Raw genomic sequence first — 24,490 nt, 5'->3', positions numbered from 1 at the left:
GTGATAAATACTATTTTCTTCAGAAAAAAATTTGGAAACATTGCATCCAAAATATGAGGCTCCTTATGGAAAGCCATTTTATTCAAAATTAATCACATGGATAAATAAATGAGTGCTGCTATTGATAGATTAGTAATAAATATTCTATTACATGTATATTATATTTACTGTATTTAAACTATATTTAAAAATTTTAAAATACAATTTTATGTTAGTATATATACATTTATTTCAAGATTTATTAATGTACTCCCAGATTTATTTCATAACGGAGTCATTTATTACACTTTTATTTTGTTAAGCTGCTTTACATATTTCAGTGATTTTTTTTTTCTTCAACCAAGTTTTTTTTTTCAGCTCTTTTTATTTCATTTAAATGAGGGGGCAGGGTTTAATCTGTAGGACGGCTTGGTATGCCTAGTACAGGACCAGATGTCTGCTTTTCTCAAGTCTGAGATCCTTTTGAAATCATCCATCCATCTTCTATTCCCTTATTCCATCAGGGTTGCAGTGGGGTCATTGCCTCTGGCAGTCTATGGACAAGGTACACTCTGGAAAGATTGCCAGTCTGTCACAGGGCAACACATAGACACACAAAGATGTGCAACCATGCACATACACACTCACGCCTAAGGACAATTTATAGAGGCCAGTTAACCTAATAGTAATGTTTTCGGACAGTGGAGGAAAGCCAGGAGTACCTGGAGAGAACCCACACATGCACAGAGAGAACATGCACACTCCATGCAGAAAGACCCCAGGCCTGGAATCGAACCCAGGACCAGCAACAGCACTACAAACTGCACCACTGTGTACCCACTTTGCAAAGCAGTTGAACCAATTTAGAAGCATTTTGCAAAGAGCATCCAAATGAAATTTGGCATCAATTATTTTCTTTCTCTCCTTCTTCTTCATCTGTTCATTATTTTGCAAGCTAGCTCCTGTTTTCCACTGAATCACTAACCTCTGACATAAAGATAAAACCCTGCCTACTTATTTGAATATAAGAACATGAATTAAAAAGGTGAAAATGAAAAACGGAGGTAAAAAAATGAAAGTGACTGAAATATGTAGTATAGCTATAGAAAGTGTCAAAAAATATAATAAATAAATATATTTGTAAATATGTATTTAGTTTTATTTCATTGCAACATTTATCTATTTTATAGAATATTTATTAATATTCCATCAATAGCAATATAAAATTATTTTATTTCTCATTGTTATAACCTATTTATTGACTGTTTTTACCTGGGACAGTTTGTTTTTGAAAAAGTACAACCATGTACATTTTTTTAGATATTTTATTAATGTGGGTCTTAATCTCCTTTACTGTACAAGGTGGTGAACTAAAGTCAACCAAAATAATATGTGGTGACTTTATAATAATGTCCTCAGAGAGTAGGTCTTCTATAAAGAGCTTTTAAGACTGATTGCATTAAACATGAAATATGTTCAAAATTAGAGCTAATTGATTCTGCTTTGATCTTGCTGTTGTTGCTGTTAATCCCTGTAACATTTAGGCTGCCTTTATGACATTATCCATATTATCCTTAAAGGCATATGACTTAAACTAGAAAATCATTGTCATGATTTTCTAGTGTAAAATAGAGTTTTTACTTCAGCCCATTCACCGTGTCTTTATTTAGCTCTTTTCTGTTGATCAAGAAGAAGTTTTTAACAGCTGCCTTACATTAACAGAAAGACCACTGCAGTACAAACAGAGACAGATGGAGCAAATAGAGCTTTGCAGAGATGAGAGAGAGCTGTCATGCGCTGCCTAATGAGTCAGGTGATAAACAGCATCTATTGAATTAGGACTCCTGACCTCAATTTATTAAGGGCAAATGTAAGAAAAGGGGGATATTTCTTTTTTGATAACTCATCAACTACAATGTTTTTTTGTTTTTTTGAGAAATCAGTTAACTTTTTTTTTCCAGTGGTCCTAATCCTCTTCCGTAGAATTCAGACTTTTTTCTTAGAATTCTGTCTTTTTTTTTCTTTTCTTTTTTTTCAGTGTCCTGTCTGGCAATGTGGCAATAAGAATAATTGTCTTGATGCCAAAAAGAGCCCAACAGATTTTACTTTCACAAGTGTAGCAGTATGGCAATTGCCATACTGCTACACTTGTTTCATGCATATAAATTGCTTTATTATAATTATGCAGGGAGTTTTACAGTTTATATGGACACTGCAATGTAAGTAGAGCAGAAAAACAGAATAAAAAGGAAAAAGAGAGAAAAAAGAGAAAAGATGAAAGATAGAGGAGATAGAAAGGAGACAATGACAAAACATTTTCAGTCTGCTTCATCACCTGTAACGAGATGAAAAAAGAACAGCACAACCAAAAGACATGGTACGAGATATACAATAAAGCAACACCTTGAAACTATCGCTAAAGTAATATTATTAAGTCTGACATATATATATATATATATATATATATATATATATATATATATATATATATATATATATATATATATATATATATATATATATATATATATATATATATATATATATATATATATATATATATATATATATATATATATATATATATATATATATATATATATATATATATATATCTGTGTGTATATTCATATTACATGTAAAGATTTTCAACTAAAATTTGAATATTAGTAAAAGATATCCCCAAGTGAATAAAAAAAGTTTATTAATTATTTAACTAATGACCGACTAATGACTTCTAATGTCTGGTTGAGTAATTTGTGAAACTTATATCAGTATGATCTTTTGCAGATTCAAATGTTTATTTATTTTCCTTTTTTTTTTATTCAGGCACCTTTGAGGGTTTTCCTTGGGCGTTTTGTTCAGGGTCATGCTGTCGCATCTCATGGATTTAAGGTCGGACGTTGACTTTGCAACTGCAATATCTTAATTTAGTTTTCTTAGACATAGATGGACTTTTTGTGCATTGGTTTGTATTTCTGCTTCCAAGTTTACTCAAGCTAAAGGTTACAAACTGTTGGCCAGAGCCCTGCCCCAGGCAGTGGATCAAAACACTACAACCATGTTAAACTCCTACAATGATCTGTTTTTGCAGCAATGATTTGTTATTTAAGATCTACAGGTTGAAGATCTTCCCCAAAGTTTTTATCAAAATTCTTAAGGAACATTGAGATTGTTTTTGGCAAATATATGATAGCCTTTGTGCCATCTTAATTGAGAAGTGTTTTTTACTTTTGATTCTTATACAGTTTCAATTTTTACTTTTCAGTTGTTTCAATTCAGTTAATTTTTAGCAACAATTCACAACCCATTTAAAAATTGGAGAACAGAAGTAGAATGTAGCAGAGAAAGAAAAAGTGGTATTTATATGTTCCAGCAACCCTAGCCTATAGTATAAAATAGAGGTATCTCAGGGTAACCTGAGCCACTGGAACTATGACTTTGTCAAAAAAGGGAAGTTTTAAGCAAACCAAAGTGCACAGGGTGTCTGCCTCAGTAGTTGGTTCAACAGAAGAGAACCTGATCAAAAGAAAAAATACTTGCCTCACGTTCTACTTTTAGAAAAGTACTTTTTTCTCGGAATTCTGACTTTAATTTTTAGAATTCTGTCTTTTTCCTCTGATTTTTGACTTTAATCTCAGAATTCTAATTTTTTTCCCTCAGAATTCTAACTGTAATCTCAGAATTCTGTCTTTAATCTCTGAATTCTGACTTCTTCCTTAGAATTCTAACTTTAATCTCAGAATTCTGACTTTTTCCTCAGAATTCTGACTTTAGTTTTGACTTTTTCCCATATCAAACTGAAATCAAATTAAAAAACTTTTTTTTTTTTTGTTCAGTGGCCCTAATCCTCTTCCGTAGTGTTCTTACTTATAAAAGGACAATCATAATCAATATAAATGGAGTTTGGATCAAAACTTGGCACTGAGTAAATTTGACGCGTGGTAATAAAGCAAACTGGTTTTCTAGCGTTCACGCGCGGTTACGTCACAACAGGAGATGCTCGAGAGGCGGGACCATATTAAAAAGGAGTCCATGTGAAATCAGTGAAAGCCGTTCAGAACACCAAACAATAAGCAGTGATCGGAACTCGTCCAGTGTCTATCATTTCACCTCCACATCCACCAGTGAATTTCCCCCCACCGAAGACACCAACAGGCAGCGGACCCCCCCCTCAAAGATGGCTCCGATTTGCATTAAAACTGTGCTGATCAGTGAAAGTGTTGACCCTCGCTGCAGGGCCATCCTGGAGGAACACGGCATCTGTGTCACCGAGAAGCATAACCTGAAAAAGGAGGAATTAATCGCAGAGATTAAGGTTGGTGTTGCTTGCTTTTTTTTTCTCAGGTTCTTAAAGCAAAACCTGCTGCTTTTTTACTGAGGGAAAGTTGAATCAGCAGAAAACCTTCGCAGCACTTTTCAGTGAGAAACAAACACTCAGACAGAAATAGCGTGCATTGCAATTAGTCTTAATAATTAGGATTGTTTGGCTGATCGTTTCTTCTATAAAGCGATTCAAAGTGGTTTCGGTTAAGTTCCGCCCATTGTGAAGCTGATGCAACTCATCCCTGCATTCCCATCACTGCCACATGCTGCAGAGGGCCACTTCTGATCCAATCCCTGTCTGTTAAACTGTTCAAAGAGAAATCAAAGTGGTATAATGTGTTATTAGTCAACTTCTCCCTTTAAATCCAATTGAAATACATATGTTCTGCTCTAGATTAAAGACCGGACAAACAATTTATTTGGTCCTTGGGTTAAATGTTGTTTTTGGTCACCTTTAAAACACCATTTATAATATTTTTTGTTGCTATCAACAACAGGGGGTGAGCTAGATGGGGGGCCAGGGGTCAATCATTGGCCACCCCCCCTGTGGGCATAACCCCCCCAATAATCAAGCAGAATATTCTAATCATCAATTTTTTCTATATTGCTTACTATTTTTCTGATATTTTCATAATTACTTGATAAGAAAAACACTGTGGTTAATTATACAAATCAATAATACTAACATTAAAGATGATAAGTACGGAATTCAAGCAGATATAGATTTTGTGTTTTTTGGGATAAAGAGAAAATGATGTGTCTCTGCATTCATCTAGGAGTCTTTAGTGAAATCATAGATAAATAACTATTAACAAAAACGCATTAAATTTATGTAGATAATAGTACTTGTAAATATCAATTTTGTGCAGGATGATTATCGATAAAAGTAGGTAAGTAATGACAATGGAAAAGATGTTCGTCCCAGAACTCAGACCTGAAAGAATGTTATCCACTATACCTTTTATGGTAAATGGTAAATGGCCTGTACTTATATAGCGCCTTTATTCAAGTCAGGAGACTTGACCAAAGCGCTTTACACTACATTCATTCACCCATTCACGCACACACTCACACACTGATGGTGGCAAGCCACATTGTAGCCACAGCTGCCCTGGGGCTCACTGTGTACACTGGCGCCACCGGGCCCTCTGACCACCATCAGTAGACAATGCGGGTGAAGTGTCTTGCCCAAGGACTAGGGTTGTCATGATACTAAACTTTTCAACTCGATACCGATACTAAGGAAAATATTCGATACTCGATACCATTTTCGATACCACAAGGATAAAAACAAAGACTCCAAAAGTCTACAGAAATATTTTCATTAATAAATAAAATACAATAAATAAACACAATAAAGGTTGTATGCTGTGCATAATATTATGCAAGCTTGATAAAAAACTTATAAAATTCAAATTAAGTGTTCCTTCCTTGGCTATGCTTTGCACACATAACAATGACACTAGCCAAACCAGTTAAGAAACAAAAATAATTCTCAGCAGCTGCACCTCTTACAAAAAAAAAGTCTGAAACTGAAAAGAGCACAGAATTATTCAATCCCACAGTGTTCAGAAAGTGCATTGTCCTCTATTCTGCACTCTAGATGAATGACTGCTTAGGTGCCGCTGGTGACGGCACTGTATCGATACTTTTAAAAACGAGTATTGTATCCGGATACAACATTTCAGTATCGATACTTTTTTGAGTTTCGATACTTTTGACAACCCTACCAAGGACACAACGACAATGAAAGTCGGAGTCGGAGCTTGAACCGTCAACCCTTCGATTTCAGGGCAAACTCCTACATCCAACGCCACTGTCGCCCCCATTTATCTAGAAGGCATGGATGTTTAAATTTATGTATCTATTTGTTAGCAAAGGCTGTAGGAAAGCATAGTTTGTCTTTATTTAGACAGTATGGATGTTTTGCTCATTAATTTTCCTGTTGGAACAGTGTAGATTGACCCTGAGGTTCTGGTGTCAGCCACCCCTCAGTGTACATTGGTTAATGCCTGGCCACCCTTATAAACATTTTTTGGCTACGCCTCTGGAAGGGAGATAATTAATTATGTCTTGATAACCTGTGTTGTTTAACCGGCTACAAACTTGCTTGCTTGTGCATGCGAGCCTTTAACCCTCATACGCTGACACAGTTTGTTTTTGTTTGTTTCTGATTATTCATTTTATTATGAAACTTACCTTCACACATTTTTCTCCTCTGTTCTTGACCCACAAAACTGACTATTCTCCTTAATGAAGACTGAAACAATACAAAAATAAATAAATAAAAAAAAAAAAAATATATATATATATATATATATATATATATATATATATATATATATATATATATATATATATATATATATATATATATACATACATACACTGTTATTGTCCATTAATTTACTCAATCCGGAACTGTGGAATACTTTTAGTTTCACCTGGTTTATTAAGGAACTTTTTACCATCAGATTAATAATCAAGTAATTGACCAAAAGAATCAATCAGCCAACTAATCATTAGTTGCAGCCCTGTTTTAATTGATTCTTGTTTACACTCTGCTTTTTTGTTCCTGCTTGTACCCTTTTCACTTCTGTGGCACCATTACTGCGCCACCTAATGGTGTGGAATAAGTGTTTCACCCCCTATTATGGCTTCTTCAGCCTCAAGGAGTTTCATCTTTACACTCAAACGCAGCTACCTTGCACATTTACCTCGGTAAAGGTGCAGATACCGTGTTTTGTCTGGATTCCAGATTCATATATTCAGATTAAATAAAACATAAAATAAGAAGATATTGTAACCATATTACAATAATAAAATATTGATTTAAATAATCTCTTATCTCATTTATATACATTTTAGTAAAAAGAGTGTATATATTGGTATACGCTTGTAATTCAATGTTATAAAAAGGTTCAATCCATTTATATAAATGCTGAAATAATTCTGTGCTCTGGTTTAAACTTCAGGACTATGATGGCCTTGTCGTTAGATCTGCCACCAAGGTGACAGCAGATGTTATAAATGCTGCTGATAATCTCAAACTCATTGGGAGAGCTGGGACTGGTGTGGACAATGTGGATGTCGATGCTGCCACCAAAAAGGGCATTATTGTCATGAAGTAGGTGTTCAGCTACACGGATATATATTCTATGAGAGTTTATTTGACCCACTATACCGTTTATTTTATTCCAGCACACCAGGTGGTAACACGATCAGTGCCGCCGAGCTGACCTGTGCTCTGCTGATGAGCCTCTCAAGGCAAGAGGAGTCGGACTATTTGAACATCTCCTCAATAGAAGCCCTAATTAGTCAAGCAAAATGAAATATAAACTGATTTATTCCTGTGGTCTCTAGAAATGTGCCTCAGGCTGCGATGTCCATGAAACAAGGCAACTGGGATCGCAAAAAGGTAGGCAGAGACTCCCATCTGGGAGATGTTTGGATTTTGCACGTATTGCAGTTTAAGTTGCATGGTTGAATCCATTGTTCATCTGGTTGTTAGTAATGAAACATGACAGTTGGTTCTGCGCCGTTCATATTTAGTTGTAGGGGTCTTTGTTTTCCCTTCCACAGTTCATGGGTGCAGAGCTGTACGGCAAAGTGCTTGGGATTGTTGGGCTCGGTCGAATAGGAAAGGAGGTTGCTACACGAATGCAAGCTTTTGGCATGAGGGTGAGTCATGAGTCAAACATGATGAGACTTGTGGGCTTCTGAGATTAAACATTACGAGGCCATTTCTTCTCTTCCTGCTAGACGGTCGGCTATGATCCAATCACTCCACCTGAGGTGTCTGCTAGCTGGGGGGTGGAGCAGATGTCTCTGGAGCAGCTCTGGCCACAGTGTGACTACATAACTGTCCACACCCCTCTCATGCCCGCTACAGTTGGTGAGCTTCACTGTCTTTAACAGGATCACAAAGCAAGCAGCAATAAGCAGACATATGTTGTGTCTTATTCATTTCTAAGGTCTCCTCAATGATGAAACGTTTGCAAAGTGCAAGAAAGGCGTAAAGGTTGTAAACTGTGCAAGAGGGGGCATCATCGATGAGGAGGCTCTTCTCAGAGCTTTGGAGTCTGGACAGTGTGGTGGAGCTGGACTTGATGTCTTTATTGAGGTGAGATCAAAGCCGGTAATGTATCTCAGTGATCTATGAAGTTTTTTTATGATGTTTTTTCTAATAAAGATTCAAAGTCTCCAGTTGAATTCTGTCAATTATCTGCAGAAATCGTTACTGAATTAAGATAATAATATGTTGATAAGACAAAGGTATGTCAATAGAAATTATAAAGGCAGTCGATATGTGCCATAAGAGCCAGTATGTGTGGCCACCTTCACCAGTCAACCAAAGACCACAACCATGCACACACACACACTCACACCTAAGAACAATTTAGAGAAGCCAATTAACTTAACAGTCATGTTTTTGGACTGTTGGAGGAAGCCGGAGTACCCGGAGAGAACCCACACATGCACAGGGAGAACATGCAAACTCCATGCAGAAATACCCTTAGTCAGGAATGGAACCCGGAACCTTCTTGCTTTTAGGCAACGGTGCTACCCACTCCTCTATAATATAGCCTCAAAGATGAATTATACAGATGCTAAACAACAAGGGACCCAGAATGGACCCTTTTGTGACCCCAGTTATGCATGGCTTTAAAGAGGGCAATGTGTTATTTGCCCTCACTTGAAATTGATTAGACTATCAACTGCTTCCACTGTAGACAATAAACAACCTTAAGGATTTTTGTTGTTGTTGTTGTTGTTGTTTATACTAAAAAACAGAAACAAAACCTGTAACGTGGTTCCCTTACAAATAACATCTGTAATGTAGCTTAGCACTTTTGATAACTTGCCTGCAAAAAATTTTCTTAACAGACACATTTTAGATGCGCTGTCTCTGTTTGAAACTATACAGAACATCAAAATAAATCAAACTTGGAAGAGGTGCACATATTGAATTGATGTCATACACCTTCTCAGACTTTCCTTCAGCTGATCCGGGTTTTTATTTTAAATAAAACATTGCTCAGTAAAGAAAAATACCACTGATCAGTTTGATTCAGGAAACCCTACTGTCCCCTACTGTTGATCATTTTACACAAGATATCCTTCAACTGGGACAGGATTTTGTGATTGGGTTATTTAAGCTTCTGTGCATGTTAAATATTAATATAATAATATACTTATCAGAGGAGAGCCATTCCTTCTCAGAAATCCTGAAATTAGTTTTAGGTTTAAAAACATTTTCCCCCGTTCTGCATTATCCAAGCCTGTAGATCCCAAAATAACCATAAACCCATTTCTTTAGTGCTTGGCCTGAATGATTTAGGGGCCATGACGCAATGTGAGCTCTGCTCAATTATAATTTATTACAATTTTGTGGAAATGGATAAAAAAAAGTTGAATAAGGGTTAATTATTGCAAGTGAAATCTGATGAAAATGAACATTTTCAAAACTGTAATTACAAAACTTTTCGTTTTTTTTGTTCACAGGAGCCGCCTAAGAACCGTCCTCTGGTGGACCATCCTAACGTCATCAGCTGTCCTCACCTTGGAGCCAGCACGAAGGAGGCGCAGGCTCGCTGCGGGGAGGATATCGCTCTGCAGATAGTGGACATGGTGAACGGCAAAAACCTGGTCGGAGCAGTAAGTGCCGCTTGAATCTGTTAAACCTTTTTATTTTTATTTTGCTAATTTAAATGTGTTCTCTAGGTGCTCTAATAAAATCCACAAAACCAATAAACAGATTTATCTTTTTCTTTAATGTTGATCTAATAACAGCTGTGGACTGAGGGCCCTGAGGTTTTTTAGGTTAAAGCTGTATCTGTCTGATTGTACTGATTAACCCCAAAAAAAAGATATCTGTAAGCAGAATCTAGTGGAAAATATTCTGCTACTGAGATTTAAACTCTAATAAAACTGGAGTTTAACCTTCAGGGAATTCACCAGAATTCAGAGTCAGTCTCACAATATGGACATAGGACTCTGAAAGAAGCAATACTATGTCCATACATGGACCTATAAAACAGACAAGTAGTTTAGTGTTTAAACCAATTCTGATGTTTTGATCCTCTCTGTCCTTTTTTAGGTAAATGCTCAGATTTTAGCCGGCACATTCTCCCAGGAGTCTCAGCAGCTGATCAAACTAGGAGAAGCTGTCGGCGCAGTTCTTCAGAGCTGCGCTACATCTAGGAAACCGTTGAGTCATGCTCACATCATCACCCAAGGTGAAATTACTGACTGGTCTATTTTGTTTTCATCGACAGTTATCTGAAAGGTAGGGTAAATCTTTCAAGCGTAAAATTACAGTAGCTTTTTCTTTTACCTCCCTCTAGTGGTGAAATCAGGAAACAGTATTTTATATAGAAAGGACAGATCTGTCCAGATCTAGTTTTCTTTTCTGATTTGTCTTTAATGAAGTAAACCTGTCTGCTTTAAAAAGCATTTTTTTTTCTGTTCTGCTTCTCATTACAACAAACTGTTATCTGCAAACCAGGAGACTACATGAAGACCTGCGGGGGTTATATGACCTCAGCTGTTCTCGTGGGACTTCTGAACCACGGGTCTGGATGCAGAGCTAATCTCATCAACGTCCTGAGCCTTGCCAAGGACAATGGAATAGTGGTATGAAATTGATCTATGGTTATAAATCCCCAATGGAAGGTATTAAATATGTTTAATTTATAAAACGTGTTCTCAGGTGAATGAGAGTCACTGGGTTACGGAGGTGGCAGCAGCTGGTATGTGTAAGGTTGAGGTTAAAGGAGACGGCTGCAGTTTTAAAGCCACTGGATCGGTTCAAGGAGGCGTTCCTGTCCTGCTGGGGCTGAACGACTGCGTCTTCAGGCAGCCCGTGTCTCTCACTGGAAACCTAATGTTCCTTCAGGCCTCTGCCAGCCCTCAGCTGCTTTCGTCTGTGGCGGGTAAGAAAACACACAGCTGGGTCAGAGTCCACCTAGTAAGGCACATAGTACTGCATTAGTGCAGGAAAGATTAAGCATAAATCTGCATAACTAAACATGAAAACTGTCTGAAAGCCATGTAAATATAGCCAAAAGGTTTTCCGAGCAATTTCCCTGTGTTAAGCTTTTGATGTGTGTTGTTTTTTTATGCTTTAAACCTTTGTTTAGAATTAGGGTTTATTTATTTATTTATTTTTTCAGATCTTGACAGAATTTTATCAACACATTTCACCAACTTGTTTAGCTCTGCCTTAATTATCATTTCAATTCAATTTATTCATATAGCACTAATTCACAACACATGTCATCTCAAGGAACTTTTCAGAGACAATTCAACAAGTTCATACTGTCAGATTGGGTCAAAGTTTTCTATCTAACGAAAACCAGTAGATCACATCGACTTTTTGACTCGAAAGAAACCCATCACACCAAGCATGCTTGTAGTGAGAGTTGAGAGGAAAAACTCCCTTTTAACTGGAGGAAACCTACAGCAGAACCAGGCTCAGTTTGAGCTGCCATCTGCCGAGGCTGACTGGGGTTTAAGGAGACAGAAGCAGACATAGAAAAAAGAAGCAGAGATACAAAAGGTTAACCAGCTCTGCAGGTGACCCCTACCAGGAAACACACAGCCAGACAGATGAGCTCCGAGACAGCTCCCATGTCAGAGACTTAAAGAGAGCACATAGACTTAGTCACAGTCAGAAAAACAGGAATACACTGAAAAAACAGGCCGAGCTCCAACATCTATAAATCAGCATTTTGGAAGATTTGTTAATTTTCAAAGAATCATCAGTTGTAGTAAACATATAAAACATGTGCTTTAGGTTCCATATTTGTTTGTAAAGATGTCTGTATAGAATGCACCTAAACTTTTACTCTACTGCCAAAGTTGAGAAGTTTTAAGGGTAGATGTGCTTTCAAAACCATGATGAAACTCTAAATGTTCTTGTTTTTAGTTTCTTCTTCCCCCTCTATTGTTTTCATGCATATCCATTCTCAAAGACTTTTAATTAGGATTGAAGATTGCTGTTAACATTTCTGAATTGCAGTGTTAAACGTTTGTCTTTGTTTCTTAAACTCACACCCACATTTTTTTTCCCCCAATCGTTCTTTGTTTAGGAGTGTTGGCTTCAGAGGGAGTGCAGATTGATTCCTTCAGCGCTCCTGTGGACCATAATGGGGATGTGTGGTATTGTCTCGGGGTGTCGTCTCTCCTGCCAGATCTCAGCGTCTTGAAGTCCTTGGTTAAAGATGCAGCTCAGCTCACGATTTAACTGAAACAGTCCCAGAATAACATTTAGTCTGTGGAAAAGCCCTTAACTTCTCAATAGAATTGCATATAAATAATCTTTGTGTTTAGCTTTACATCTAACATGTTCAGTAGTTTCACACTTCTGAGTTTAAAGTTATTTTTGATAACATTCCAGTATTTAGTTGTTTGTTCAATTGTAGTAAAACTTAAATAAAATGTCTTGCAAGCGCTGATGACTTTTTAACATTCTCCTATTTAAAAAGATCTGAGATGGTTTTGAAGTTTATTACATTTCTAATATGTGGTTTATTTTAAGCTGATAATTTATTTGCTTTCTAACTTTGACTTAAATTGAGTAGGAATGCTACAAAAATCTATAAATGAAAAGTTTCCTATGCATTTAGGACTATTAAAAGACATAATGGACATAATGTCTTTTAACATAATGAAAGTTTGAGCTAGAAAATGGCTGAGAATTCTTTAACTTTACAGGTGCTGGTCATAAAATTAGAATATCATGAAAAAGTAGATTGATTTCAGTAATTCCATTTAAAAAGTGAAACTTGTATATTATATTCATACATTACATACAAACTCATATATTTCAGATGTTTATTTTGTTTAATTTTGATGATTACAAATGACAACAAATGAAAATCTCAAATTCATCATATCAGAAAATTAGAATATTACTGAAGACCAATAAAAACAAAGGATTTATAGAAATGTTGGCCAACTGAAAAGTATGAACATGAAAAGTATGAGCATGTACAGCACTCAGTATTTAGTTGGGCCTCCTTTGGTCTGTATTACTGCAGCAATGCGGCGTGGCATGGAGTCGATCAGTCTGTGGCACTGCTCAGGTGTTATGATAGCCCAGGTTGCTCTAATAGTGGCTTTTAGCTCTTCTGAATTGTTGGGTCTGGTGTATTGCATCTTCTTCTTCACAATACCCCATAGATTTTCTATGGGGTTAAGGTCAGGAGAGTTTGCTGGCCAATTAAGAACAGGGATACCATGGTCCTTCAACCAGGTACTGGTAGCTTTGGCACTGTGTGCAGGTGCCAAGTCCTGTTGGAAAATGAAATCTGCATCTCCAAAAAGTTGGTCAGCTGCAGGAAGCATGAAGTGCTCTAAAACTTCCTGGTATGTGGCTGCGTTGACCCTGGACCTCAGAAAACACAATGGACCAACACCAGCAGATGACATGGCACCCCAAACCATCACTGACTGTGGAAACTTTACACTGGACTTCAAGCAACGTGGATGAAGTGCCTCTCTTCTTTTCCTCCAGACTCTGGGACCTTGATTTCCAAAGGAAATGCAAAATTTACTTTCATCAGAGAACATGACTTTGGACCAATCACCAGCAGTCCAGTCCTGTTTCTCTTTAGACGCTTCTGACGCTGTCTGTGGTTCAAGAGTGGCTTGACACAAGGAATGCGACAGCAGAAACCCATGTCTTTCATACGTCTGTGTGTGGTGGTTCTTGAAGCACTCACTCCAGCTGCAGTCCACTCTTTGTGAATCTCCCCCACATTTTTGAAGGGGTTTTGTTTCACAATCCTCTCCAGGGTGCGGTTATCTCTCTTGCTTGTACACTTTTTTCGACCACATCTTTTCCTTCCCTTCGCCTCTCTATTAATGTGCTTGGACACTGAGCTCTGTGAACAGCCAGCCTCTTTAGCGATGACCTTTTGTGTCTTGCCCTCCTTGTGCAAGGTGTCGATGGTCGTCTTTTGGACAACTGTCAAGTCAGCAGTCTTCCCCATGATTGTGTAGCCTATAGAACTAGACTGAAAGACCATTTAAAGGCTTTTGCAGGTGGTTTGAGTAATTAGCTGATTAGAGTGTGGCACCAGGGGCCATCAATTTTGAACCTTTTCACAATATTCTAATTTTCTGATATGATGAATTTGAGATTTTCATTTGTTGTCATTTGTAATCATCAAAATTAAACAAAATAAACATCTGAAATATATGAGTTTGTATGTAATGTATGAATATAATATACAAGTTTCACTTTTTAAATGGAATTACTGAAATCAATCTACTTTTTCATGATATTCTAATTTTATGACCAGCACCTGTACATAAGGAAATATGTTATTGTGCAAAATAACACTGGTTGGTTTAGGTAATGGATAGATATACTGTTTTCCACAAGTCAAACTACTTGTCAGAATCTTTCTTTTTTTTCTTTTGGTTAATTTCAACCCTCATTATATTTATTAAACTCAAGAATGAACACCACTGTCATAATAGTTTTCTGATAGGGGAAAATTTAACTTTATGGGTAGCAGTTTACTCTCAACTCTTAAAGAAATTTTAAAATGTTTGATTTTATTAATTCTCTGACACACAGACAAGTTTGCAACAAGAACATTTTATGTTGGGCAAACTATTATTAATTTTTTATAAGCTCATTACTCAGGGAGGTTTAGGTTACAAGAAATTTTTAAAAGGTCTTGGTTACAAGACCTTTTAAGAATTAAGGTATGTCTTGATAATGTAGCTATCTGAAATCTTTCAATAAAAGGTTTTAAGTACATTTAATGAAAAATGCTGTCAGATGATTTACACTTGTTTTCCAATATCCAGAAGAGTAATCCTTATTGGTGTTATAGCAACAAACCCTCTTACTCTTTCAATTCCTGACCTGTGTTTTAGATGTTCCTCTGATATACTGAGGAATTATCTTTGGTTGTCGGCTCTATCAGTCTTTGAGGTTTGAAGGCTTTCTAACAGTCCATCTAATCAACAAGATTCAATTTGGAAAATTCTGGACCACTCTGAAACATCAGTATTATGAGGAAATATCCACCTATATATCAAATGTCTATACCTGCTTGTCTTGCAGGACTGCGGGCTGTTTGTCTCACTTCTAAAAAGTTAGATTTCAAATACTGCATTGCTCAAAGTCATCATCTCCGTAAACCGAGTCTATTGCAGTTCTTTATGTTCAGGAGGTGAAAATGCAGTAAACTAAGATTTGTTGTCCAAGGCAAAAACTGTACATTATGGGATCAAAAATTGGGTTTATTACAAAACAAAAAACTTTAATTTTTGGAAACACTATTTTACAAAAGAAATGACATATACCTACGAATGTTTTTCTAAACTCTATGGGAGATTAACCTTATGATGTACGGTGAGGTTTGGGGGGAGATATGAGATATGGCCAGCTCCTTAATCAACCCCTTTTAACTGTAAAATGGCTGGAACACAGTAGTTAAACATTTGAATCAACTATCTCAACAAACTTTTTAATAAAACGCATTGAAAAACAACCGGTTTTTACCAAAGTTCTGACGGACACAAAAGCAATAAGATGATATAAAAAAATCAATACAATTGTAAGGGAAAAATCAAACATAAAAAACAAACAAATCGTAATACGATATCAGCACAGTGGCGCAGTGGGTAGCACTGCTGCCTCGCAGCAAGAAGGTTCTGGGTTTGATTCCCGGTCTTTCTGCATGGAGTTTGCATGTTCTCCCTGAGCATGGGTTCTCTCTGGGTACTCCGACTTCCTCCCACAGTCCAAAAACATGACCTGGTTAATTTACCTGTGTAAGTGTGCATGGCGTCCACGGTGTACCCCGCCTCTCGCCCATTGACTGCTGGAGATAGGCACCAATAATACAATATCAGCAGGTAATTGCAAAGGGACAGATGTGCTTTAAAAAGTATCTTGAAAATAATTAAAAAAGCCTGTCTAATATTGGCAGGAATGGATTTCTAGAGTTTTGAAGTCAGCTGAAAATGCTTGATCACTTCATCCTTGTTTTTTGGACAACCAAACACAACTGATGCATTGATCTCAGTGCCTGAGAAGGAACAGAAGTCTCGAGTAGGTCATAGAGATATAGAGGTGCGAGTCCTTTAGGCATTTATGTCAACAGAATACTTTTAACCCTTTATAGGGTACTCAGTGAAATACTTTCAAAATCCAAATTTCAAGCCAATAGTGTTATTGGAATCCAGGACAAGACCTTATTACCTTTGTAACATTCATAAAATATGGATATTTTGATGGCAAAAAATGAATGTCAATGTAATAACAAGAAACGCCAACTTGGCCGAATATAGTAAGAAAAATAACAAAAGTGCTTCTATAAGAAATTCATGAAAAACACTAGAGAGTGAAAGAAACACATTTTTTTGGTACAACATAACCTTAACGGCATTAATGCTGATGCTGGTACTTACATTTTTTTGTTTCTAAACCTAAATATAAATGTTAACTAGGCTTATTAACTTTTTTTTACTTTACTTTTTAACTATTCAATTAGTTTTTTTACCTTTTTTTCTCTTGACTTTTTTTCCAACTTAATTTACAGGTAATATATCATTCAAGGGCTCATCTAATTGGTCAGATGCCAAAATTAGATACAGAGCCATGCTGAATGGATGGATATAGATCTTGTGCTTCTAGACCTCACTGAGGGATGAGGGGACTCAATTTGCAAGGGGATGCAAGAGATCTAAAATGGTAACTTGCCCTTTTAAGGGTTAAAATGTATTTTTTGACTCGCAAGGAACCAGTAAATAGAAGATTACATGGTCAAATTTATTAACTAAGATTAACATCCTAGCAGCTGCATTCTAGACGAGATGAAGAGACAAAATTGTGACCAATGCATTGCTATAATGGTCAAGGTGGGTTTTGATAAGGCATGAATTAGCTTTTGCTTCATTCTAAGCCACAATATTGTTTATGTAAATATAATTTGATAATGTGTCTTTTTTTTTTATATATGAATAAAAAAAACTTTGTTTAACTAAGCCAAGTCTGTTTAGCACTGAAAAGCTTAAATTTTAATCTAACATGGAAAAGGGGTTTCTCAGCAGAATAAATCTGCCAATTAACTTTGAAATCAGTGTCTAAAACCAGCATCCAGGTAGGTCTTCTTGATCTTATGCTTATGGTATCAATAGTGTTGGTCCTGTAGCCACGGGTACAACGGGTATATATATATATATATATATATATATATATATATATATATATATATATATATATATATATATATATATATATATATATATATATATATATATATATATACATACATACATACATACAGTCGCGGTTCTAGACCAAATGTGCCAGGAGGGGGCCAGAGTGTTTTCATGGGGGCACAGAAAGTCATGAAATCAAAAAGTTAATATTTCCGTTTTCTATTAAATCCGAATTAGAACTCAAGAAAAACTGATAAATTCACCTGTAAAAAATTAGAGCAATTTGTAAAAAAAAAAAAAACATTTAGCAGATGAAAACCAGGATCCTATCTCAAAACCACTGAAGCTATCTCCTTATTGTTTTCAAATAAAAATTAATTTGTAAACAAAAAAATGAAATAGATCCAAAGGCACCGATTATCATCATTAGAATTTCTTTGAGTATTATGTCTTCAGCACAGGGGCCATAACAGGGGCAGGTTTATATATATATATATATATATATATATATATATATATATATATATATATATATATATATATATAAACCATCCGTATGTTGAGTAAAACAGTCCTGTGGGGATACAGTGCATTATTGTGCTGTTAATCCACGTCAGGATTAGGTTAAAGCCTCCCTCACTCTGGGTCACATTCAGATTCACCATGGCAACGAGGAGAGTCTTGAAGGGGTAAATCATGAATGGGCCGCGAAGGTCAGCCTTTCCTCTTTAACCGCATTTAAAGGCGCTGCTCGTTTGTTTCTGATTTGTATTCTACGCTTGGATCCCCGCGCCGCGCGGTTGGTTTTCACACGTCGTCCGTGAGCGCGTCACGAGACACAGCGGCCCGAGGTTATATTTAGGCTCTGAGGAAAATAACGGTGCAGGGTGATTCCTCCGGGAGCTTGACTGGCTTTGTCAAGGACCTGGACACTGGAGCGCAGAAGGAGGAGGAGGGGGGATGGCTCCTGCTGCTGCTGCTGCAACAAATACCAAAATAGGACCGAGCCGCCTGCGACAGTCCTGAGCTAAATTGAGGTTCATGTGTCTTTGAGAGGAGCGCTATGAGGAGCAATCAATGGAATAAATAAGGTAGGCCCTCTTTTAGGGTATTTTAGATACAACCCCGTTGCATTCAATCTCTTTCTATAATTTATAGTTGTTTTCTTATATATTTTTTTCTAGATATAATGTCGCATAAAAGCGAGATCTACACATATGACTTCTGTGACGGGGAGCATCCTGCGGAGCTCCTGGAGGCTCTCAGGCACTTCTACATCCGCGGCCTGTTTACCGACGTGACCCTGCAGTGTGGAGAGTCCGCACAGGTGTTCCACTGCCACCGCGCGCTGCTGGCAGCCCGAAGCTCTTATTTCAAAGTCATGTTTACAGCTGACATGAGGGAGAGGTCGGACCGCGTCATCAAACTGAGCGGGGTGGACCGCGCTGTCCTCAGCGCCCTGCTGGATTACGTTTACACCGGCAGGGTGAGCGTCACTGAGAGCAATGTGCAGAGCCTGCTGGAGGCTGCGGACCTCCTGCAGTTCAGCAGCGTCAAGCAGGCGTGTGAGAAGTTCCTCATCCGCCTCCTTGATGTAGACAACTGCCTGGGCATGCATACCTTTGCTGAGCTTCATCAGTGCGCAGGTCTGGAGAGGGAGGCGCGCAGGACCACGTTGAGCAGGTTCATGGAGCTCATGGAGCAGGAGGAGTTCCTGGAGTTAGGCCATGAGAAGGTCAGGTCTGTTCTGGCTGCTCAGAGCCTCACTGCAGAGGCAGATGAAACACTGATAGACGGTGTGGTCAGGTGGGTATCCCATGACTTGGATAACCGTGCTCATTTCGTGTCAGATCTGCTGCACTCCATCCACCTAGGTCTGGATGACATTTACTTCAACGCCTCTTTGGAAGTGCACAGGCAATACCTGATGAAAAATGACGGAAGGTTAAAATCTATGATTGTCCAGGCGTTGAGGTCAAATGGTAAGGAGATTCCAGCCAAAAGAAAAATCTCCCCGAGTATGTACATCATTGGAGGATACTACTGGCACCCTCTGTGTGAGGTGCACATCTGGGATCCTGTAAGTGATACCTGGGTGCAGGGGAAAGACATGCCTGACCCTGGAAGGGAGAGCTACAGCGTCAGCCTGCTGGGTGCAAACATCTATGTGACCGGTGGCTACAGGAGCAACACTGTTGAGGCCTTGGACACGGTTTCAATTTATAATTGTGACTATGATGAATGGACAGAGGGTTGTCCCATGATTACTGCCAGGTATTACCACTGCTCAGTGCCTCTACATGGCTGTGTTTACGCCATAGGAGGTTACAGAGGAGGTGCTCCAGAGCAAGAGGCTGAATATTACGATCCACTGAAGAAGAGATGGTTTCCAGTGGCCAAAATGATCCAAGGTACAACATTTTCATTACATCATATACTAGGAAAAAAAAAAAAATCTTTTTTGTTCAATTTGAATTACTAACTCATTACAGTCTTTGCTGCTGGTAAAAAAAAAGGAAAAAAGAAAGACATGTTCTCACAGAAACCCTCCAACCTTTCCACATTTTGTTGCACAATGTTAATGTATTCCTCTGGGATTTTATGCGAAGTTCCAACGTTAATTAATGTATAAATAGGAAGTTGTAGGAAACTAGTGTTTACAAATGTTGCAAATAATAATCTGGGAAAAAATGTGGTGTGAATTTCTTTTTAAATATTCTTTACATGACCACCTTATTCTCCAGTTACAGCTACAAGTATTTGGGGTATGGCACTGTCAGTTTGCACATTTAGGGCCTGACATTAAGCACCTGGTTTTCCAAGTACTGCCAATATTCCTAATTGAATTTTGCTCCAGACTTTCTAAGACATCTGCGCTGCCTTCCTGCTGGCAGTGCCTGCAGGATTCTTGTGCACAAACATCTACCTGTCATGATATCTATGACTAGCATAGAGGGAAAGGGAAATTGCCGCAGCATGATGCTACATCCACCATGTGTAATATTGGTAAGGTTTTTCAGGGTAGGGGTGTCCTGATACTATAATTTTGTTTCTGATACAATACTGATATTAATCGATACGATATCAGCAGGAATCATACCTACTTTCATTATCAAGTTATATTATTTAAACAGAGTAGATCTGCAACTAACGATTATTTTGCAAATCGATTAATCTGTCGATTATTTTCGAATAATCGATTAATAATTGGATATAAAAATAAGATTTTTTTATGAAAATTAAACCAGGTGAAACTCAAACTTTTCCACTTGATGAGTTCTGGATTAAATATTTTGACAAGAGAAAACATTTTACAGTTTTGCTATAATTCCTGCTCTAAATGGGTTGCTCTGACAGCTAAAGGCATATTTTAGAGTCTCTATACTCCAGTTAACGATTAATCGATTACTAAATTAGTTGATGATTATTTAAGTAATTGATTAATCAAGATTAATCCAATTAATTGTTTCAGCCCTGAAACAAAGAATAATAGTCAACAAAAAGTGCCTAGAGGAAAACTGATGTATGGCTTTGAGAACAACTGAGCAATTTATTAGTAACCAAGTGTTCATATAAACTTTGAACAAACATAAAAATGCCCTAGAATAAAATAAAGGACAATAGAAATGGAGAAACTTGTGTATAATAGGTTTTGCACCAGGGTGCAACTCTTTTCATATATTTTTAGATCATAAAAAACCTTCGAAAATTGTTTTATAACATAAAAGTACTATGCTTTAAACATCTTCACAATTTTATTTCTTGCTTTTCTGGTATGTCCCTTGTTCATAATGATGATAATAGGTTTCAGAGTGAATTAGACTTAATGCAATCCAAACTAACCTTTTATGATTTGAATTCATCTTCCACTCCATAAATATAGAATTCTCTCTGTTGGTCTACTATATAAAACCCAAACTCAAGTTGTTATAGTAATGAAGTCAAATATGAAAAAGATCAGTGGCTGTATATATACTTCTTTAACACAGCTTAAAAGGAAATTGAACTGACTGGACTTTCAACACTCTCAGAAATCTTTAGAGATAAAGAAAAAACACTGATCCAGCCAGAAAAATCAATCATCACAAGCTTAGGTCATCCACTATTTCATCAGACAAGCATTCTTATGCTTACTTTACTTGATCCTTATAATCGCAGTTTTCTTTTCAAGGTGTTGGAAATGCCACTGCATGCGTAATGGGTGAAAATATCTACGTTACTGGCGGCCATTATGGATACAGAGGAAGCTGCACCTATGAGAAAGTTCAGGTGTACAGGCCAGATGTCAATGAGTGGACCATCATAACAATAAGTCCACATCCAGGTAAAAAAATAAGAGGGGGATTGTCGTAGAAAATGTTTTAGTACAAAGGTAATTTTATATGTTTTAATCTTTTGTTTTTAGAGTACGGTCTGTGCTCTGTTTCACTCAACAACAAGCTGTATTTGGTCGGCGGACAGACAACCATCGCAGACTGCTACGACACCGAGAGTGAGGAATGGCGGCCCATATCGGTGATGAAGGAGAGGAGGATGGAGTGTGGGGCTGTGGTGATAAATGGGTGTGTTTATGTAACAGGGGGGTACTCCTACTCAAAGGGGACTTATTTACAAAGCATTGAGAAATATGACCCTGAGATGGACTCATGGGAGATAGTGGGGACTCTTCCTAGTCCCACCAGGTCACATGGATGTGTTTGTGTCCATAGTGTCCACTGACCTTTACCACATTTTCACTGTTATTTTTCACAGAATGGGTTGAACTGTTAAGGCACAGTGTGCAACGCTTTGTGAATGACAAAATGATCTGTCCTGCTGCTCTGGGTTCATTTGCCAAAGTGATGAACAAAAAAACTCAGGCAAACATTTTAGTATATATTAGATCTCAACTCTTTAACTGTTTTAATGAGTTTTTAAGGTTTTTTACAAATCTTGGCAAATCTGTTTGTAATACCTGAGCTGCACTTAGATTGTAACTCAAGTAAATAAATGACTTTACTCTCTTGAGCTTGTCATCTATATTTGAATGATAAAAATTACATTTCTCCTCAACACCTAAATGCACACCTGGGCCCCCTTATTTTTTTTTTTTTTCTGAATGTTTAAAGAAAGTTTCTATCCTTAAACTATTTCTATCATTCCTAAAACAGGAAATCACAGAGAAAAGCAACGTAAAAGAAATATTGATTTGGAATTTAAGATTTAAATTTTTTAACTGTTTATTTAATAATAATATATTATTTAATTACTATTTTTTGCCATGTTTTGCTTTTTTATTTTGATTGATCAGCTCAAATAGCCAAAAAGAAGATGAAGGTGCCAAAGGAAGAAAAAGGTGTTAGGGGTATATACAGTACAGTCCATATATATATGTTTGACAGATATAGCTGAAGTCTTTTTTTTTTAAAGCAAGATTATTATACAGGGTTAATAAACAGGGTATTTACATGGGTATTTGTCTATATAACTCTCACTGGGTATCAAATATAAAGAAACGGGTTATTGCACAGGGTATTAAATAGTAATTGCACATTATACATTGCACATGTTATGTTATTTTTTTTCTTGCATTGTAGAGTCTGGTGGCAACAGGGATGAATTACCTGCGGTAGCGCTCCTTTTTACTAACAGGGTGTAAAAGTCTTTGACTAAAGGAGCTGCTCAGCTCCTCTACAGTCTGGTGCAGAGGGTGGAAGTTGCTGTCTATGATGGATGTAAAATTTGACAGCACCCTCCTCCAAGCCACGTTCTCCACTGTGTCCAGAGTACAGCCTAGGACAGAGGCGGCCTTTCTCACCAGTTTGTTCAGTCTCTTTCTGTCTCGATCTGCGCTACCAGGGGCCCAGCAGACAACAGCGTAAAGGAGGACTGATGCCACCACAGAGTCATTTCTTCACCTAATTCATAATTAAATTAGCAAAGTGAGGTTGCCAGCGGGTTTAATTGCTGATTTTAGTAACTACTTTAATTTGTATCTTTCTATTTGGGTCAAAATTGTGATTCTTCCAAGTATTTAAGCTCCTGTCAAAAAAATTTACACTTTATCGATTTTATGTCCAAGATTATGACACATGAATGGATCACTAACATTTTGAAAAGTAGAAAATTTCCACCTTAAATTGATGCAGGCTTTAAATAAAGGATAACAGGGTAAGGGTAACAAGTTTTAGGACTAAATGGTGGAAAATAAATAGATGATAGCAAACAAATCTTCAGTCATAGGATTTAGGACCCAACATAAATGCTCAGTTTGTAAAAAATAAAAAAAGACTGAAAATTGATAACTATTCTAGGATTGATAAGTGGCTGAATTCAAAATCTAAATTTCTTATTGGTTTTATAAGCTGGTGTATCTTGTTTGCTCCTTTTAGATCATCTTACCTCTAAGTTTGTGCTCTCTTAAACAGGCAACATGCTGAAATAAATGTCCTAGGTTTAAATAAAAAAAAGCTTTGTCACATATTGCGTAGTAATTGTATTCTGATTATGCTAACTTGATGTGTTATGTTTAATTCTAACTGCTTTAGTTGCCATGATTGTGGGCCAAATCATGTTTGGTTTCACAAAATAACCTTCTTTAAATAGCATTTCACAGAAAGTTAGAAATCTATCTTCTTCTCATCAGCAATTTTTGTAACTGGTGTTATTAAAATGTATAGTATATATTTTTTTCCAAATAGATCATTGAAGAGCAGATAATCTTTTAAATCATACCTGTCACTGTGTTTCTGGCTGGCTGAGGAATACAGGAAGCAGTTACCCCCCCCCCCCTCCCCCCCAATAATAATGATAAAGGTAACCCCCCCCCCTCACAAAAAAATAAATAATAATAAAAATATTTCTCCATTGTAAATGCAATGGAGCTGGACTGTTTGTAGTCAGATCAGAATCTGATTATACGACTACAATGATTTGAAAGGGACTTTTTTTTTTTCTCATATACATTTAGATTTATTAGATTCACAGCTCTGATACGAATTCGACCTGCTTGTTT

General features: G+C 37.0%; 2 protein-coding genes across 2 annotated transcripts; both read left to right on the top strand.

Moving 5' to 3' along the window:
- Nucleotides 1–3,986: 3,986 nt before the first annotated feature.
- On the top strand, nt 3,987–12,764 carry phgdh (phosphoglycerate dehydrogenase). The gene is made up of 12 exons (XM_038301194.1): nt 3,987–4,297; nt 7,281–7,432; nt 7,507–7,572; nt 7,669–7,723; nt 7,888–7,986; nt 8,068–8,200; nt 8,280–8,428; nt 9,811–9,963; nt 10,406–10,544; nt 10,814–10,941; nt 11,018–11,240; nt 12,399–12,764. The coding sequence occupies exons 1-12, from the start codon at nt 4,160–4,162 to the stop codon at nt 12,551–12,553; spliced, it is 1,590 nt and encodes a 529-aa protein (XP_038157122.1). The 5' UTR covers nt 3,987–4,159; the 3' UTR covers nt 12,554–12,764.
- Nucleotides 12,765–18,142: 5,378 nt separating this feature from the next.
- On the top strand, nt 18,143–22,503 carry klhl23 (kelch-like family member 23). Its single transcript, XM_038301193.1, has 4 exons — nt 18,143–18,587; nt 18,681–19,907; nt 21,668–21,820; nt 21,902–22,503. The coding sequence occupies exons 2-4, from the start codon at nt 18,686–18,688 to the stop codon at nt 22,213–22,215; spliced, it is 1,689 nt and encodes a 562-aa protein (XP_038157121.1). The 5' UTR covers nt 18,143–18,587; nt 18,681–18,685; the 3' UTR covers nt 22,216–22,503.
- The last annotated feature ends 1,987 nt before the right edge of the window (nt 22,504–24,490 follow it).

The sequence above is a fragment of the Cyprinodon tularosa genome, unplaced genomic scaffold (genome assembly GCF_016077235.1).
Source record: "Cyprinodon tularosa strain WSP-4 unplaced genomic scaffold, ASM1607723v1 ctg463, whole genome shotgun sequence".
Classification (NCBI taxonomy): Eukaryota; Metazoa; Chordata; class Actinopteri; order Cyprinodontiformes; family Cyprinodontidae; genus Cyprinodon; species Cyprinodon tularosa.
This window is presented reverse-complemented; position numbering and strand designations above follow the sequence as displayed.